The 19,791-nt window shown below is 39.2% G+C and overlaps 2 protein-coding genes across 3 annotated transcripts; one reads left to right on the top strand and one right to left on the bottom strand.

Annotated features, from left to right (window-relative positions):
- Positions 1-696: 696 nt before the first annotated feature.
- Positions 697-19,173, bottom strand: keap1a (kelch-like ECH-associated protein 1a). 2 transcript variants are annotated; one of them, XM_067613843.1, is made up of 13 exons: positions 18,847-19,173; positions 13,155-13,298; positions 11,544-12,454; positions 9,929-10,128; positions 9,608-9,764; positions 7,752-7,844; positions 7,306-7,452; positions 6,992-7,098; positions 5,667-5,796; positions 5,205-5,401; positions 3,044-3,249; positions 2,759-2,935; positions 697-1,570 (listed from the first exon to the last, which is right to left on the bottom strand). In XM_067613843.1, the coding sequence occupies exons 3-13, from the start codon at positions 11,754-11,756 to the stop codon at positions 1,392-1,394; spliced, it is 1,806 nt and encodes a 601-aa protein (XP_067469944.1). In that variant the 5' UTR covers positions 11,757-12,454; positions 13,155-13,298; positions 18,847-19,173; the 3' UTR covers positions 697-1,391. The 2 variants fall into 2 exon arrangements, with proteins under 2 accessions (XP_067469944.1, XP_067469943.1); XM_067613842.1 differs by lacking the exon at positions 13,155-13,298.
- On the top strand, positions 8,080-9,381 carry LOC137200095 (cerebellin-1-like). Its single transcript, XM_067614772.1, has 3 exons — positions 8,080-8,527; positions 8,818-8,940; positions 9,095-9,381. Exons 1-3 carry the CDS (start codon positions 8,203-8,205, stop codon positions 9,379-9,381), a joined length of 735 nt encoding a protein of 244 aa, XP_067470873.1. The 5' UTR covers positions 8,080-8,202.
- Positions 19,174-19,791: the final 618 nt, after the last annotated feature.

The raw sequence follows: 19,791 nt of genomic DNA, 5'->3' as shown, positions 1-19,791 counted from the left end.
TCACCTGCCTGTCTATTATTGCAGAAAAGCGATAAAATAAACATGGACATTTTCCTTCCCCTTAATTGGTGTCTCTTTCCCTGTCAAAAATCGCAACATGATGAGACAACTGAGGCTACATTTGAATAATAGCTGCGTCCAGATCTGTCTTCTGTGGTGGCCTGCTGGGATAATTGCAGGTGAGCCATGGAGGAGATAGAACAGCAGTGCAGAGAGAGACAAGTAAACACACGGGTGACGTCTGCGGGTTGATGACTAACGCTGTAGTGACTCCAGTACCCTCTGTCTTTCTTCAGGACTACTGAAATAAAGGTCGCTGTGAGGGATCCACTGGCTAATTATTTCACATTATTTCAAATATTATCCATGTTCCATTATATATGAAACATGGAGAAATACTCTTTATCCAAACAGGAGATCAGTGTTCACAACATAAAAATAGTGTGCACATTTTAATATGTATATTATTTTTGTTGTTATTCATCAGTCTTTCATGTTGTAAGCTGTTTGTATAATGGGAGTTCTGTATGGGTTCTTATAATGGTAAAACAAGAAAAACAGACATTTTTATGTAGCAGTGTGCAGCTGTTTTTGGACTTATTCCACCATCTAGTGGTTGTGTATGTGCTGTTACATATTGAAGCCACATACACACCTATTGGAGGCATCCAAATAACTGAGATCGCAAGAGGTCAGTAAGACACATTTGCTTTTACTTACATCAGTGCATATGAAAGAAACTTAATCACAATGATGAACATATAGTGCAGGAGTAAAACATATTTGATTAACTTTATGTCCAGAAACTCACAAATATAGTGAATTCACACACACAAAAAAAACATAAAATCACAATGAAATTCAAAAATTTGGCAGTTCTTGGTGAAACTATATTGGCACAATATGAAGAAAACATGAGAAAAGTGCTCATTTAGACAGGGAGACACATAGAGGTAGAGATACATACTGAGAGGAATTAAACACTAGGACACTGAAGTTTACTGTCAGGCATGTAAATTTGCAATCGAAATAAAACACTTAGCGAGATTACAAACAACATTCAATTAAATAGAAGCATTATTTGAGATTACATCTGTAGCACCTTGTTCATTGCGAGGTCACTGCAATGTGCCAGTTTTTCTTTCTGTATCACTTGATCCCCCCGTTAGATGTAGAAATACTCTTCCTCGTCAACATTTCCATTTTCACAGAAACTCTACCTGCAGTATTCCACGGTGCGAGACAAATGAGATCCTTGCAGGCTGGGGAGATGTGTGAGGGGTTTTGTACTGGAATGTTTTTTTATTTAATGCACTTAACCCTCTCTTGAAAAGCAGCACCACTTCGAACTGCATTCAACACTTAAGATTTTGACAGATTTCACACTCATCCTATGTGGCTCCGTCCTCGTCCTCCTCTTCTTCTGGCAGGCTGCCAGGACAGGGCTCCATGGTAACAGCGACGCCTATGCCGCTGCGTCCGATGGGCATGTTGGTGACGCACGTCCATTCATTTCTTTCTGGACAGTAACACTCCACGCTGGACAGGAAGTCATGCTGGTTAAAACCCCCTGAATAGACAGTAGGCACAAACGCACACACATACACACAACACAGTTAATGAATCTGTTAATAAGCCAATTAGGGAAATGTTCACCAATTGTGTCAATTAATAATTAAAATTAATTATTATCTTTCATTAATTTTTCAATTTACAAATGGATTAGTAAAATTATATTTTTAAAAAGACAAATTTTTACTTCTTGGTTGATTAAATTACTAATGTTGTTACTTGTGGATCTGACATTTCATTTTCCTGCTTCTTATCTGTTTACTCTTAACATTTGAACCATACATAATCTATTTAATTAAACAACGCTGAACCATTGTGCCTCATTGAAATAAAACAGTGCAGCGCAGCATCTCACTGGCCACCTCCTGACCTGACTGCTTACTAATTCATCAAAATTAATTCATTACTTAACAAGTCTGTATCATTAATGCTTCAACATGCATAAACATCTTCTAAAAGGAGATTTTTTTTTATCCTTCATACAAAGAGCACTGTACTTTACTGTATTATTTCTGACTGATGTTCAATTCTTATTTCTTTTTAGGACAATATTTACTGTAAATAGAAATAGATCAAATTATGTTTTTTAACTCGAAAAACGTAGCTGGAAGTATCTTTTTTCTGACCTGTTTAGTATGTGCAGGTATTTCTTTCAAGCTGTAAACAGCCCCAACTACCTTCACCAATTAGGTAGGGCAGGCTGTACCCTGAGAGGCAAAACTTAGGGCACAAAAAGTCTACAACTCGCTGCTGCTCCTTAAGCTCATTGATCTGAGTGTTGGGTAATAATTCAAGGTGAGTCAGATGAATGTATCAACATTTTTATCAACTCAGATGTTCGCTCATCTCAGTGCAGGATTCCGGAGAGTCACAGGATGTTCAGAGAGACGTCAGCAAGAAAATCAACCTGAAACCACTGAGAGTTTAACACTCTACTAAGCTTATCTGTGTCATCAGGACTGAGTAAGTATGTAACATCACCTTTTTTCCCCACTAACCCCCGCCCACTTCAAACTAGTGAGAAAAAGTACAGAAATAACAAAAATATTTTAAAAAAAATCTCTACTGTGAAATGACCAAAACTGTTTTAATTTTGGCGGAAGATTATATTAAGAAGCTGATTTAAAAAATGTGCTTTTCAGGGCCTTTAACACTTTTATGATGTTGGATTAGTGTCATGACTGACCGAGCACAAAGATGCATCCCTGGTGGACCGTGACTCCATGTGCACTGCGACAGTACTGCATGGAGGCTCTGGGCTCCCAAATGTTCCTGGCTATATTGTAACGTTCCACAGAGCACAGCTGGCTCTGTCCATCATAGCCACCTATAGCATACAGGTAAGAGTTGACGCTTACTAACCCTGCAAAGAAAGACAGAGTGGTTAAAAAAAAAAAAAAAAAAAGCCAAAATTTTGTTTGTTAAAATCTCAGATTGGCTCTCATGAAGACAGAGGTACACGTATACTCACCTAATCCGCTGCGTACAGTACTCATGGGAGCCAGTTGGTGCCAGGTGTTAGTGTCAGGCTGGTATTTCTCAGCAGTGTTCCAGCGGTTTTGCCCATCAAAACCTCCGACCACATACAAAGCCCCCCCACACGCTGCCACCCCGGCACCCAGGCGAGCCACCGACATCGGGCAAACAAAGGACCAGCGATTAGATTCTGGATCCCACCTGCAAACCAAACAGTAGTGCAGTGCTTGTAGTCAATGTAGTCATAATATGTTAAGATTTTTTTTTATGACAATTAAAATAATCAAATTAATGCACCAATTCTGTAAATCGTCCATTTGAACTACGAGGATTCAGAGAGGCGGGGCCGTGCGCAGCGACCTTCTCAATCTACACGAGCCAGTCAACTTTAAGTGGATTAGATTAAGCTGGCAACCATGTTTGGCAACAATTGATGAGGTTTACTTGAAGCCAAAGATGTTGTAACACCAGTGAGAGTAGACAGAGACACGACAGTCCACAGGATTCTGTAGTCTGATAGACTCCATGTCCATATTTGTAAAAAAAAAGAAAAGAAAAGAGGGGCTTACAGGTCTATGGTCAAATTTATCTCATCATGCTGGAAGCTAGATGTCTTATAGGGCACATTTCCTACAGGGTACGCATGTTTGGTGAGGTTCTATATTTATCTATTGTCAATGAATCCCATAAAAAGAGCAAAACCAACAATGAATTAATCTTACTAACAAGTATAGCTTGTGTAGCCTGATACTGCATATCCTCTGTGCCCTAGACCTCGATTGTTGACCAAAAACTATTGAAAACACAAAAATGAGCTGTGTATCATCATTATGACAAACATGAGGACTGTAGTTTATGTTGAGTCAATCCGATACAAACTGTCCTGCTGCCGTAAATACTCACAACAGCACCAAGTCCACAGCTGAAAATAGTCCCCAACGAAACTTAAGTATACATTCATGACCTGTTTTTAAAGATTTACATCTTCAGTAGCAAAAGTAGGCTTGTTAGGCTATTGAGAGACAGACTAACGCAAAAATACAGAATATTCTGTTATTCTACATGTTATAAAATACAAATACTGAAGGATAAAACAACAACACATAACTGAATCATGATGAGGCAGGTTGGACAGCAGGTTCACTAACTGGTTAATGATTGAAAGGTTGTTGCTTCAGTCCTTGGCACTGGGTGTATTCCAGCTGTAAACTGCGGACAGGAAGATGGCTGATATTACATCATCTGCCCTCCAATGATGGTTAAGTGCCCTTGAGAAAGGCACAACATCCAAGTCACTCATTGGGTCACTGTGTTGACACTGAGCCTGTGCTCTGAACCCTGAAATGATTGCATGTGCACCTAAAGGGACATACATCAAGGCACATTTCAGTGATCTCTTGCATGTTGCTTGGATTCTTCTGTGAAGCATCCTCAGGAGCAGAGTCTTTTCTGCCAACCATTGTTACTATAAATGCTCTAATCTCCTTTAATGTGTCTCACATTGAGTTTTCATTTCAATAGTTTTATCAGCTTTCATTATATTTAGCAGCTTCTCATAAAAAGACTTCCAAGTGGTGCCTGATGAGTTCTAATAAGTCTCTTGAGACTGGCATCTTTTAGAAATCTATATGCGTGAATATAAAAAGGGATTAAGGTTGCATTTGATGCACAGTTCTTTTGATATGGAAAAAAACTAATAGTACCAAAAGAACTGTCATTTCTCAGACTTGTTATTAATTGATTGACACTGATTTATAACACTATTAAAACTCCTCCCTGTTCAGCGGTGGCAGCAACGAGATGTGAAGCATTCCCAACAGGATCAACATTCCTGGGACGTGTGTCTCAACATGTCTTGAAAGAGCTTGTGTTGTTGTCTAATTAGGCTAAGAGGAATACCTGTGAACTTCTTGACTGCTCCTTGGGTTGAATGGCAGCTATTCATTTCCCGTCTCTCATGTTATTATCCATACTTACATTGAGGTAAACTGCACTTAATCTAAGAATGTGTGTGATGGAAAGGAAAATCCGCGCTCATTACCTTCATCCCAGTAAAATAAGGTGTCATTAAAATCGAATTACTTCTTGAGTGCCTAGTTAAATAAATAAATCGTCACGCACTCATACGCCGAGCAAACGCCTCTGTAATATCTCACCTCTCCACCGTGTTGTGATGCGTGGAGCCCTGGGAACCTCCTACAGCATAGATGCAGCCGTCCACCACGGCCACCCCGACCCTGTTCCTGGGGATGTTGAGGGAGGCCCGCTGGCTCCACTGGTTGGTCATGGGGTTGTAGCAACACAGGGCGCTGGACTCGGTGTTGTTTTGAAGCGACAGGTTTCTGCCACCAACCTGCGTTCACAAAAAGAGACATCACAACAGAAATTATGTTGACTATCAAATTTATACTGAATTATGCCAGTACAATGGCACAAACTAAACCAGTAAATAATATTTATACTTTTCTCTATCTCATATTATTGTGTTGTAATGTATTGCATCATGCCTCATCTTGGATTGTCAACCAGAACATGAAACTATCCATGTTTTTATAATGTCATCTCATTGAAGCTGTTACATGACTGGTGGAATGGTTTGACTTTTTGGGCCAACCTACAGTGTAGAGCAGTCCAAAAAGTGCGCAGGCTCCCAGGCCGCTGCATGGAGTCCCCATGTCAGCCAGTTTTATCCAGACATTCCTCCTGGGATCATAAGCCTCCATGGAGGCCAGTGAATGCTGCCGGTATCTGAGCAGAGATAAGTCAAAGTGAGTGAGTAGAAGAAGAGACAGAGAAAATGAGAGCATGTGCATTGTATTGACAAAAAAGTACCAAAGTGTCAAGTTTTGTCTTTGAGACAGGTAACCATTAAACACTGCAGATGTGCCGTTTCTATCATAACATAGCAGCACAGTATGTAATGTGATTTATTTAGTATGAGTATAGTAACCAATGAGATGTGCTGCTAAGGTGTGACCAATTAGGTATGCAAAAAACCACATATAAGATATAATGTTCTGTAGCTTCTTAGGTGACTTAGGTGCTACCTGTAACTTCATCTTTTGATCAGCATCAAGAGTAGTTATTTCACAGTTCACTAAAAGAGGAGGACTGTGTCTTTACAAGTCATCCAGCGCACAAGAACTAAATAAGACACATTTTTGAAAGAGTATGGAGTATATGCTCTACGGGGACAATAACTTATGATGCTGATATAAGTATGCTGCATGGTGGGACTTGACTCATATCTATGACTCATATCATTTCTCTTCTCAGTGTTAGTTGGACCAGGAACACACTGCATATCCTGTTTGCATTTGTGCTTCTCTATCAGCGTTACACCAAACTATTCAAGTTAATGAAATGATTTGTTACTGATAAAAAAAGAAACAATGGTGCAAAAGTGAAAGCATTTTAATGCTAGTTTTAAGCTCGAATCATTAGCTAAAAACCAACTTTGCTTTATGACAGAGAAAAATAAGTCAACAAGAAGTATGTCACTATAAATTATGGACTTAACAATAGAATGATGCAAACATGAACCCAGAAAGCAGGCACCTCTTTCAGGAGGTGGATAACTTCGTAACAGGGGCAGATAGATGGATCCATGAGGTGCTTTCATGCCAATATGATCCAATAATAACTTTCATAAAAGCAAACCCACACAAGTTGTGTATTACAAGTGGACATCTCACTTGTGAACCCAGCTCATGAACGTGCATATCTTTAAGTGTGAACTTACTGGCACCAAGTGTTGTCTTTATACAATGTGTAAAGATTATACAGAAGAATAAAAATATATAACATAGTCATTTCAATTACATTTTCTACTCATTAATATCTGAAATATGTCCTAAACGGTTTGCTTTAGCCTTAACTATTGTGTGCAACTGGTAGTGAATTGAAAAAATACAATTTTGCTTAGGATATATGTGATAAGTACCCGCCAGCGACATAGATGAGCTGGGTTCCCCGGAGTGGTGCAGGAGGAAGCTTCCCTAATGTCATATCCCGGAAGATTTTAGAAAGGAAATCCTTACAGGAATTGGCCTGCAGTTAAAAGGAAGGGTGGAAGAGTTAAAATCTGTAAAGAGCAGGTGACTGAGTTCATTGAAATATTGAAGAAATTACAAGTTTTTTGAATAAGTCCTACAATAACAATAGAAAATATTAGTTATCTTTTGTGAGCATTGATCTCATCTCTCTCTGCATTTCCATAACAAAAAAACAAAAACAAAATTTGAGCATGCAGATTACCTTGCTGAGGATGGGGCAGGACAGGAGCTGGTTCTTTAGGAACTTAGGAGGCAGGGCGTAGATATGGACAGCATTCAGGAGGGCATGTAAGTACTGGGCTCGACCCTCCAAATCCCAGCGGACCCAGTCTGTACAGGCTTTATACACCTGACATGAATGTATTCAAAGATATCAATATGTGTAATGTGCATCTAGATACACTCTTATGAGAACTTGAACTTGTGCAGATTTCTTAGGATATGATTTATCTTTTTCGCATAAGATGAATGGTCTGTGACACACATCTAAATTTGACACTACAGACCAAATTTACTATTTACAGTTCAGTGCTCAATGTTCAACCCAAATCTGTAATAATAAGAAAATGTGAAAAAACACTATGATTAAAATATGTTCCGTACATGCCTGGCAGTCAACTTTTAATTATTTTTTTTAATGTCACTCACCTCAGACTCACAGAGCACCTTGAGACTGTCCTGACTGATGAGCTCCAGCAGCTGGCAGTGAGAGAGGCTGAAGAATTCTTCTTCTTTAGTCACCTAGGACAGAGGGACACACCAGCACACATGAATACCTTCAGATAAAGGCATGTTTGAGTACTTAATATGTAGATTTTTTATATTTCATTTCCTTGAATGGATGTTTTGTTAATATTACTCTCTAATGACATGAGTTGGTGGTTGGGTGTCAGACTTAGAAAAAGACCATCATCAAAAATAAAACAGTAATCAGACAGAGACCAAGGTGATGAAGCCAAAGTGCAAATTCTGTCCTTGAGAGATTAATGGTATTTGTTTCAGGTTACCCATTAACATTTAAACGCTGCAGCTGTGCAGTTTTCCATGTTATTACAACATAATCGCACAGCTAATAATTCAGTATAAAAGAGATGACCCCATGAGATGTACTACTGCCTTACTGCCTGCTTCAAGATCTGAAGACAGAATGAAGAGAGCTACAGCTTTGCTCCTGACACTTTGCCTGTCAGGGGCTTTGGTTCAGGCAGAGACGGCCTCAGGGTCTGACCTCAGCCATGAGGTGAGAGCGCTGAGAGCCACGGTGGAGGAGCTGAGGCTGATGGAGAGCAGACTGGCAGCAAGCGAACTTAAGGTAAAAGATCAGGAGAACTCAGTGAAGGATCTGAGAACAGAGCTGGATGTCACCAAAACAGAGTTACTTCTGTACCACGAGAAGGCAAAGGAGCTGGAAAAAAAGCTGGCAGGTAACAAACTCAGAGTGATTACTCACAAACAAATATGATCAATTGTGGACGGAGGAAAAAACAACTAGAACTTTAATACATGAACAATTTTAAGTGGTCATGATATCCTTTTATTCTATAAGACCAAACAACCCAACTGTCAGTCATGGGGGCATAACTATCAGCTGGTGTGAGCCAGCTTGAAGATATGATCCACAAGAAACTTGTTAAGAAAACTGTTATAGTAGAACGTACAGTGGGATACGGATATGCCACAATAATAACCACTTTTTAATGCTCTATATTCACAGACGGACACAAAGTGGCCTTCTCAGTGGCTTTAACTGGACCAGTTGGGCCTTTTAATGTTGAAACAACACTGATCTACCCAAAAGTCATGACTAACATTGGCAATGCTTACAACGTCTACTCAGGTATAGAATATGAAACGTGTGTACATGCGTAATTGTATGTTAATATGTGTTTTGTGCATGCTTAGAGAGTAGGTAGAGAGTAGATTATTATTAGAAAATGATAAATGGCAGATTTTGCTCAGCTCTCTGTCTATTTCTTTGTACTCCAACGCAGGTTTCTTCAGCGCCCCTGTCAATGGCGTCTACTTCTTCAGATTCAATGCCATGGATGACCGGAAAAGCCACCACATGGGTGTAGCATTGCACAAGAATGACCAAAGAGTTCTTCTGGACTATGCCTGGAATCACTGGGATGACCATGAGCATGTGTCCAATGGAGTAATCCTGGAGCTGTCTCAGGGTGATGTGGTGCACATGCGTCTTCCTGCGGGGTACCGAGTCACTGATTGGGACACACGGCACTTCAACATTTTTAGTGGTTTCCTCCTTTTTCCCATGTGAGAATAACATGATAGAAGTATTTTAGAAGCTGCTGAAAAAAACCTCCACTTCGCTCAATAAATATACTGTATGTCACATTTGCTTAACCTACTGTATGTTGTTGTGATATGTACAAGAGGCAATAAAGAAGTTTTCATTAAACACATTGACCTGACTTGACTAACTTTAAAGCAACCCTAAGAATTGCATGCGTATGTCAGCTTGTTTTTCTGTCCTTGCACCTCACCTCATTGAAGTGTGTATTGATATACTCTCGGCTGCGCTGGTGCAGCTCCACACAGCCGATTTCCTCAGCAAAGCGGGCGATGCCGATGACATTAGACGGCCCAAGGTGCTTAGTGAGGAAGTCACAGCATGCTTTGGCCACATCTTCCATCTGATACCTTGTAGAACAGAACAGGCAAAGAGGAAAAAAATCATTAACGCCTGTATATCCTCCACCTAAAAGTATATTCAAAATGCTTTTTTAATGCATTGAACTGTTCATCTGTTTTCAGTGACCCATGACAATCGTTCCTACACAATGTTCTGCTGTACATATGTTTACCTCATAGCAGCCAAAAGAACGTGCAACACACACTTCTCCCCCACGGTAATGTGGGAAGTGTAGGCAAAGTCAATGAGCCTTCCCACCACCTGGGGGCAGACATCGCGCAGGGTGACCTCCGAGGCGCGACACTCTTTGAAGCTGCTGGTGAACATCGCTCTGAAGTAGGGGCTACACGATGCCAGCACCACCCTGTGCACCTGAAAAAATATTATTTTAAGATAAAGAAACATTGCATTCACTTTGCCAATGGCTGAGAGATAAACAGCCCGCTTATCGCGTCTGTTATCGGATGAGTAAAGAGTATTTACTAAATACGTCATAGATAATATTGTTGGTAAAAGCCTCTACCACCCATTAGTTATCAGTCAATCAATAAAAACTTTCTTACTCTGTTTATTGCTGAAATGCAATGCAACAAAGCAAAAATGTGACATGCAAAAAGAAGAGGGTGACGGGGGAAAAAAGAGGGTAAAAAACCATATACACAGGAAACAGAACTGTTCTACAGGATGTTTATAGTTTCATGTTGGCTGGATGAGACAAAAAAGGCTAAGCAAGGTTTATAAGTTGATGTGAATAGTTGGGATGTTGTAAATAGAGCGATTAAGTTGTTTATGTATTTATGTAGGCTACACGTGTCTGCCTGAGAAGTAATAACATGCACATGTTACAGTATACTGAAAGCTGTAATAGAACAGAATATAATGTTGGAATAAGAGATGACCATATAAAAATAAGTAGATATTAAGCATTATTAGTAATAATTTACTTTACTCCTCTAACTTTTTTTCACTTGCTCATTTTATTTTTCAAATAAACTATCCATCATGTATTTTTTCCTCACGTTTCCAGTTTTCCTCATGCTAATATGATAACGAGATAGGCCTGTCCATGTATTTCTATGGTAGGTATGGGTCCAGAGTTTGTGTGTGTGTGTGGATGCCATTGACTGACAGCTCCCCAAGTGAAGCCAAAACATCTGGTTCGCCCCCTGGTGGCTGGCTGCAGTATAGGTCATAAGTCCCGCCCCCTCCATGTTAGTGGATGGGACATGAACCAAACTGAAAAATCAAAGTACATGTCAAATAAATTTTTCCCAAAGATGGTTTCTGTCATTTTAGGTAGTTCTTATCACACTGATGTTTGTCCAAGTGATAAGTTTGTTTTTTAGTTATTTGACAATATAAAAAGGGGGCGGGGGTGTGACATCATGATTGACAGCTGTGACAGCTGCACTCAAGCCTCGATTAGGTGGCGGGACGGCTGAGAGGGGAGTGTCCAGCAGGCCGTCATCCTGCCGCCTGACTCTACTGCACAGACTCTGGCTCGAAATGACGTCACACAAGCAAGATGGCAGATCACGGAAAGGAGATATTTTGGCTTCACTTATATCATCCATCTTATAATAGAAAGCATTTTAGTTGACAATATGTATATATATATATATATATATACATATACACACATATACATATATATGTACACACACACACACATACACACACATATAGATAGATAGATAGATTTACAGATAGTATATTTTTGAGGAAACAAACCCTACACAAAATGGCACAAACTGTTTCCTGATACTTCAGTTCAGTGAGTGTCTCACCTTAAAGTCAACTGTTCTTTCTTTGTATGTGACATGAAGCACCAGGTCACACAACATTTCCTGCCGTCTGAACTCATCCATGACCTTCAGGGACTTGGAAGCGTGGGTCTCAACTGTATAGTCAAGGTACCCGGACCCGTGCATCGAGGGAACCGCGATAGCTGAGAAATCAGAATCGCGTGTTGGACGTCTCTTCCTCATTGGGCAATTCATTCTGGGACACAGGAAGAGGAATACTCCAGATTTTTTTCAGTAATTAACTGTTCAGTCTTACAGTCTTTGACAGTTCAGTTTTTTTCAGTTCCCATTGGGGTCAGACTCTCAACAGAGGAAATTCCTTTGATCATCAATTCATCGATGTAAAGGCTCCACTGAGAAGATGTCCTTAGTTCCTCCATTTTTCTTCATATTGAACACAATCTATTCAGTAAGTAGACATTTCACAAGAAATTAAGGATGTGAACAGTGTGACTTTACTATCCATTGGTGATCCCAGTCGCAGCCAGCAGGCAGAGCCAGCACTCCAGACGAAAAAGCCAGTTGCTGCATGAATTAAGTTAAGGTCATATGTTTCTCTGTGCAAATATGGCAGATAAACAAACTTGCAGGCTGTTGGTGAACCACATAATACTCCCTCATCCACAGATCCAGGCTCCAACATGACTGACAGCATTTGTATCAGGATCAGACAGTTCCCAAAGCATGAGTCAAACCATGATCATTAAATGGCTGTTGGTCTGTATTTTACAGGTTTCAGTGTTTTCAGAGTAATCCATTCTGACATTTCAGTGAGTCCTCTGCAATCTAGTGTTCCACAGATGAAGGGGAAGTGGTTGGCAAATGTGTGTAACTGCACAATCTGATGTGTCCTGGCAGGGATTTCTTTAACTCCGTCTGTTGTGATGCTTATCCTGCACAGAAAAAAAAACAAACAAAAAAAAAAAAAACCCAATAAAGATGAGAGACTTTTAGTGGTTTGAAGAAAAGCTAACTAAAAGAAAATCTCATGTGAATATGTTGTTTTTCCCTTGTGTACGTGTGGGTGTGTGAGTTTCACACACTCAATGTTTCACTTCCTTACCAGCTGAAACAGAAAAGATGTATTCTAATTTAATTGAAACCAGTTAAAAGCTTCCCAAAGCTGTTTTGATGCACTAAATGAAGCATATTCTTGCATTAAAATCATGCATTCTAATAATTTCTAAGATTTTCATATTAACTGCAAATTTATATTGGCTCTTAATATTGGTTATTGGTCTCCTTGAGTACTAATAATTGGTACAAGCCCTGAAAAAAACATATCAGTCAAGTCCTACTATTTAACATTGATTTTGACATGATGTGCTTTTAGGGATTTTATTCTTAACTTTTAATCAGTTCAATGTCACGGCTACCACAAAGAGCTGGTCGTCAATCCCCTTCAAAACAAGCCTGACAATGTGCTCAGTTTCTTTTTTTTTTTTTTTTACACAACACTGTTTGGTTGAGCAGTCACACTTAGTATGACTCACAGAGGAGTGACTGAGATTCTGCAGACAGCGGCAGGCTGCCAAACATAAGAAAACACATTCACACTATTTAAAGCAACAGAAGGTATGAATGATTCCCTACCAGACACCAGAAGCTCCAATGTTCTTAGTTATTCTCTGGGCAAGTGTGGTAAAACCACTCCCTACTGCCACAGAAGTCTGGTGTCATCCTCCAGCTCATCTCTGTGCTGACTGGAACCTGTTTGACCAACTAGGCCGATCTTAACTTAGTAATTAAATGTCAAGAAAAGAACACATTATGACAATTATCTGCCTCTGATGTAACAGAATGGCAGTGAATCAAAATACACAGTCAAGGGTTTGCAAACACCAAATCCTGTAGCGTTAAATCTCAAGGAATGTATTCCTAAATTCAATGTCAATAACCTGTCATTTAGAAAACCTAAGTAAATAATCGGTATGAGAGACTTGAAAAATGTTTCTGACAGTTTCATTGAAAGATCTTTATCATTCCATTCAGGTACCTCTAAATGACATGATGTAAGCACCGAATGTCGGTTTCACATAATTATATGGGTTTAAATGGTGCACCTGTCTCTAATAAAGTACTAATTAAGCTTTTCATTGGATGCTTGTCAATTAATAAGCCCTTCAATATAAGTGCAACACTCTCAGCAGTTATCATGGAGGCAAATGTCAGCTAATGACTGGCGCCAGACTCACGGGATTTTTGAGGCCCATACTGACATATTTGAGTAAAAAAAAAACAAAAAAAACAAAACCCCAACAGTTAAATATTAGCTGATATGTTTTAAGGAATAGAGGAATACAGTAGTTCTGCATTTTGGGAAGTATGCTTATTTGCTTTCTTGCCGAGAGTTAGATGAGAAGATTGGATTCACTCTGAAATTTGCAGTTTAGTTTAAATATACAGTTTACCCAGGAGACTGTTTGCTTAGCTTAGCATAAAGACTGGAAACAGGGGGTTTAATTAACGTAACAGCACATTTGTTTAGTCTGTAGCCAGCTGTCTTCCCCTGTTTCAAGTCTTTATGCAAAGCTAAGCTAACCGTCTCCTGGGTGTAGATTCATATTCCTCTTTAGCTGTCAGTGCTCTTTAGTGGACAAATAATGAAGACAATTTCTAACTTAATTCAAACATATCTTTTCCATTTCTGTACTGCAATTTCTTGTAACTTATTGGCCAGATATGAGCTGACACCAATACATTTGTGATAAGCTATTGGTTGAGCTTTACTATTAAAAGAAAAGGCAAGTTGTTAACTTTAAGCATTATGCCTCACAAGGCTTCTAGAAAAATGGAGGAGGTCAGAATAAAAAGGTCTAGCAGACACGCTAATGTATATGAAAAAACACAGAAACTAGCATCAGTTCTAGGACATAAGTACAGTAAGTTTCTGTTACAGGATCTTGATTAGAATTATAAAGAGCAATAAAATAAAACATTCCTCAATTCACTTAGACCTACACTGACTTCTTTTATATTGTTTCAAGGATGCAACTAATGATTATTTTCATTAGCGATTAATCTGCTGTTTATTTTCTTGATTAATCAATTAATTGCTTGGTCTATAAAACATTAGAAAATGGTGAAAAATGTAGTTTCACAGAGTCCAGTGTGACGTCTTCAAATGTTTTGTCCAACCAGAATAGCTGCAAATCTTCACACTGGAGAAGCTGGAACCATCACATGTTTAATGGCATAATTGCTTGAAAAATGACTTAAACAAAAAAAATCAATTATAAAAATAGTTGCTCATAAATTTTCTTACCATCATCTAATCGATTATTTGACTAATCACTGCAGCTCTAGCTTGAAGCTTTGGGGTATTTTACATGTGAAATGTTTAAAAATCACCTAGAAATGCTCAAATATAAGCTGCTGAAATACTTCTGACTTGTGTTGCGTCTCTTTACACAACAGCAAATCCAAACCGACTGCATGTCCTACAAACATGAAATCCCTGCATTCCACAGATTGTCACTCGCTGCTACGGCTCGAAGCAGAACAAATCAGCTCTTGAGTTAGAGAGCAAGAAAAGAATTCTGCAATGCGGCCTGTTAGCTACAACTCACTTATCTGCACAACAACCCCTTTCAATCAATATAAATGTATGCAGCAGATCAATTTTTTAGCATGAAAGGGACAAACCTTGATCCTACAAGTGGCAAAGCTACAGGAATACTTGCAGCACCTGGCAGTTTGGGTTATTTGTATTTTACTGTGCAAAGCAAGAGAGGGTTATTACTGGTTTGGTCTGAAGTAGTGCAGCTTTGTGGAGTTGCACAATCAAATCTGTTCAGCCTCAAGCTCCCTCACCTCTCGCTCTACAGTCAGTCAGCCTGTGTGCTGGTCATATGACCGAGAGAGTGAGACGGAAAGGGAGGGAGAGTGGTACAGAGAAAAAGAGATTTTGAGGGCAACATACAGTGAGCAAGAGAGAGAAAAAAACAAAATGGAAGAGGAGAGAGATTGCAGGAATCTTCTCTTGGACCCCAGATTCAGGTGAAGGAAGATATCGGAGGGAGAGATCAGTTCGAGGAGGCAGTAAAAGAAAGAGGAAGAGAGGCTGCAATACAGTAGAGCTACTAAGTTTTCCATAAAGGCCCCATTGTGCATGATATATCAATCTGTCCTACTATCCCGCTCAAGCTTTAAGGGGGTTCACAGCGAATTACTGTGTAAACACGGTGTGCAGAGCTTGGCTACTATATAAAGCATTGCTCAAGCCCGCAGGAACACTGTGACACTAGCTCTGCAGGTTTATGCATCATAACTATGTTTCGAAATGCCAGTTAGACCAAAGTCCTGACCAGTAATACCAGAGGTGGTAGCAATGTTTGGGTTTGTCAAATTTATTTCGCAAATGGCTGTTGAGAAGTGAGAGGAAGGAGATGCAGACCACTAGGCCTTCATTGATAAAAATACTTTGTGACATGTAGTCTTTGACACAGTTGTAGAGAAAAGAGGGATCTGTGGTATTCATAAAATGGCATTTGTGCTTTTAAGACAGAAATATTTGTACAATAACTCATTGTTTTTGGCATCAAGACTGTTTGTTCTCCATAAATCACAGGCTTAGTTCAGAACTCATTAGAAGAAACAAGAGAGACACAGTGAGTTAACCATTTACAGGCTGTTTCTGTTGGCAGGTGACAGGCAGGACAGCCTGTGCAGTCAGCTTGGACCTGAACATACAATGTACAACAGGGCACAAAATGAGTGAAGATATTCTCGATTAACCTTTGAAAAAATGCTGACTAAAACTGCTAGGCTGTAATGACCACGAGTTTTGCACTGTTTCATAACAGCAATGACACAAACTCTTCTGCCGTGTCATCTTTCAACTGCAATTACAGCTGACTGGGGTCAAAGGTTGTTGGCGACAAAGGTGTTGCTTCATTTGCTTTGAAAAATAGAACAACTCCTCAGATAAGGAATGAGAGCATTGTGTTGTTTTAAAGAATCACAACAGCACACGACTCAACCGTGTCATAACAAACTGAAAGATCCTTCTCGTGTTTAGAAATACAGACTGATAACCTTCAGGTGGTGATATTTGGCAAATTAAGGGCCTTTTCACACCTGAAAGTCTGAACCAAGGTTCATGATTTTGTTACACTGTGTATATTTGATCCGGTTAGTTTTGGTTTCACTTTGCAAATATGCAAGCTCACTCAAGAACTTAACCTGACATACCTACGTCCTGTCATCATCACCTATGTGGGCTGCATCCTCCTATATTTGACATTGATTGGTTTGTAGGCTGTTGAGAAATGAACAGATTCATTTTATTGCCACTAGATTATATTATACTATATATACTACTGTTTTGAGTTTTGCACTGTTTCATAACAGCAATGACACAAACTCTTCTGCTGTGTCATCTTTCAACTGCAATTACAGCTGACTGGGGTCAAAGGTTGTTGACAACAAAGGTGCTTCTTCATTTTCTTTGAAAGAAACAAAAGCCTCCTCAGATAAGGAACGAAAGCATTGTGTTGTTTTAAAGAATCACAACAAATTGAAAAGTCTGAAAGTCCGGACCAAAAGCCTCCTCTCAAGACATTTGATTGACAGAGAAATAACTCAAGTCCTGAGCTGCATTCTAAATAACCTGAATTAACTCTAGAACATGAAGAACTACGATTGCCCAATGCTGCTCACCATATCAGCAACTATAAATATACCCTACGCCTATTTATCACTAAACGGAGAAAAAGTCTTGATATCACTGGTAGCAAGTATGTGCACAAAAACATTTGGGTACACGCTGAACTGATGACTTATGATAAATTGACACTTGACCCAACAAATAATCTTATTTTGCTCCTTTGGGGCTTTGTAGTGTGTGTTGTAGTCAGTGGTGCATTATTCCAGGGATACAACTAATGATTATTTATTATGCCATTTATTTTCTCAATTAAATGTTTAACTATGTTGTCTATAAAACGTAAGAAAACTGTGAAAACTGTCCATCACAATTTCCCAAAACCAAGTTTTGACATGTTTAAATTGCTTGTTTGGCCCAACAAACATTTTAAAACCTCCAAATAGACTATTTAATTTACTATCATAGAAAAAAAACAAACGTTTGGCAGTTCTGCTTAAAAAATTACTTACGATTAGCCAGTTATCAAAATTGTTGTGGATTAGTTTAATAAAACTTAGCTAATTGATTAATCATCTAATCACTTCAACTCTAGTTCAGTCTTAATAAGTATTAAGTCCTATGGCTGGGCAATATGGACAAAGTGGGTAAAGGCAAATAATAGAACAGCTACAACGGTCTGGTACGTTGAGAAAATTACATCACTTCACTGTAACGCAGCCTTTAAAACCAAGAAAAGACAACACTTATGCCATATCACAATATTACGATATCCAAAATCTAGTCTCATATCACGATATCGATATAGTATGGATATATTGCCCAGTATTATTTAGTCCTCTTCTTTGATGATGAATAATGTGATATTTTCTGGCAGGGATTCACCGGGTGTTTGTATTGCAAACATAAAGTTGAAACAGTTACTCAATTATTCAATAATTGACGGTCCCAGCTTTTCAAATGTGGGGCTTTGGCACTTTTCTTGATTTGTATAATTGCAAATTAAATATCTTCTGGACTGTTTCTTGGATAAATAAGTAACTTGATGATGTCACTGTGGGCTCTGCGAAATTGTGAAGAGTATTTTTAAAAATGTTTTTGAGTACTTCAGTTGTTGACAAAATTGCCTGCTCTTTTCTTTTTTTGTTAAGCACTTTGAGATGCATTTTATATGTAAAAGAATCTGTATAAATGAAGCGTATTATTAGTTTTCACCATTCTTAGACATTTTAGACCAAATGATTAATCAGTTAATCGACAGATTAATCCATTACAAAAACTGTTAGTTAGTTGCAGCCCTAATTGCATCCTTTAAATGATTATTCTTCCATGAGGATGTTTCAGAAACATTACAAATGCTTCACTTACAAACAATCACACAACAGCTCAATTTGAGTAACACTCAGACTTCTGTAAATGAATTACAGATCAAGACAAGTTTCAATTCCCTTTTAGGAGTCTGCGCACTACTGAGGAAATAAAGTGAATGCTCGACGACAACAATTATAAACAGGGTATCCTCTACAGGCGTATTACATGCTGAAAAAAGTAACGCGACAAATGTCACGAGTGCTGCTGTATCACAAACACACGAGTGATGTTTTTTTCTCTCAATAGGGCGCGTCCACTTAGCACGTGAAACATGCAGGGACACTTTTAAAAAGCTTCAAACACACTCACCTACTATAGCGCAACACCTCAAAGAGCAGCTGTTCAACCCCATATCACACCGGGAAGACGGCTCACTATCACAGGAATCACCTCGGGGAGTTCAGGCGCGACTTGTTGAGAACCACAAGTCTCTCCCCCCCCCCCCCTATCCAGTCAGAAAGGCAGAGGAAGTGTCATTCCCCACACTGAAGTTGTTTTGTACTGAAAGGGCCGAGCTGAGAGTGTCGCTGCTGCTCTGCGCCGCTGCGGGCAGACGTCCAAAAGCTGTGCTGGGGAGGAATTTCTGCACCAACCAACATGACTCTGCAACTCTGTAGTACACTGCAAACACTGTGCGCGCAATACGCATGTACAGAAACCTACATGGCATTAAGTCAGGAGCAGCATTCCTCAAACTGAAACTGAACCTCCGCCTGAGCAGGACGAGCTTTCAAGAACTATTGCTCACTGCTTAAACATGCTACAGCAGTATCATGTAATGTCATGAATGATCTTATCCATTCACATAAACACGCATGTTCACTGGAATTTGTGTAGACGGAATTTTAGAACCGCTCCTAATTAGTGTGAAAGATAAGATTTCATTAAGAAAAATAACACAAGCTCTGCCCATTTCATTTCCGTGTTTTGCTCTGATGAATCATCTTGGCTGGTGGTGATGTTTTAACAGCTCTACTGGACCACAACAAGCTATCAACAGCAACATATAGGAATATTATAATGACGGAACAAACAACACCACTGAGTGTGATATGATCACTGTCTAATACTTAAGTGCCTTTTGTTAGAGTGATAGTGTAAGTAAGAGCTTTAGTGGGATTTACTTGGTTTAGTGAAGTATGAGGTTGTTGTACCATACTTGAGTGCTCAAATTTGACTTTACTATATACTTCCAGCTCCTCTTCTGCCCTCACTAAGCATGTAAGTTTGGTGCAGACAGAAGATTGCCTTGAA

The sequence above is a fragment of the Thunnus thynnus genome, chromosome 16 (genome assembly GCF_963924715.1).
Source record: "Thunnus thynnus chromosome 16, fThuThy2.1, whole genome shotgun sequence".
In the NCBI taxonomy this organism is placed as follows: Eukaryota; Metazoa; Chordata; class Actinopteri; order Scombriformes; family Scombridae; genus Thunnus; species Thunnus thynnus.
Note: the sequence above shows the minus strand (reverse complement) of the source record. Positions and strands in the feature narration are given on the sequence as shown.

Excerpts from the sequence above, each read along its gene's own strand:
- LOC137200095 (XM_067614772.1), top strand. The coding sequence starts at position 8,203 with ATGAGATGTACTACTGCCTTACTGCCTGCTTCAAGATCTGAAGACAGA. Across the intron at positions 8,528-8,817 it reads GCTGGAAAAAAAGCTGGCAG|ACGGACACAAAGTGGCCTTC; the intron begins GTAACAAACTCA and ends CTATATTCACAG. Across the intron at positions 8,941-9,094 it reads TGCTTACAACGTCTACTCAG|GTTTCTTCAGCGCCCCTGTC; the intron begins GTATAGAATATG and ends ACTCCAACGCAG.
- keap1a (XM_067613843.1), bottom strand. The coding sequence starts at position 11,756 with ATGAATTGCCCAATGAGGAAGAGACGTCCAACACGCGATTCTGATTTC. Across the intron at positions 10,129-11,543 it reads AAAGAACAGTTGACTTTAAG|GTGCACAGGGTGGTGCTGGC; the intron begins GTGAGACACTCA and ends ATATTTTTTCAG. Across the intron at positions 1,571-2,758 it reads GGGATGCATCTTTGTGCTCG|GGGGTTTTAACCAGCATGAC; the intron begins GTCAGTCATGAC and ends CTGTCTATTCAG.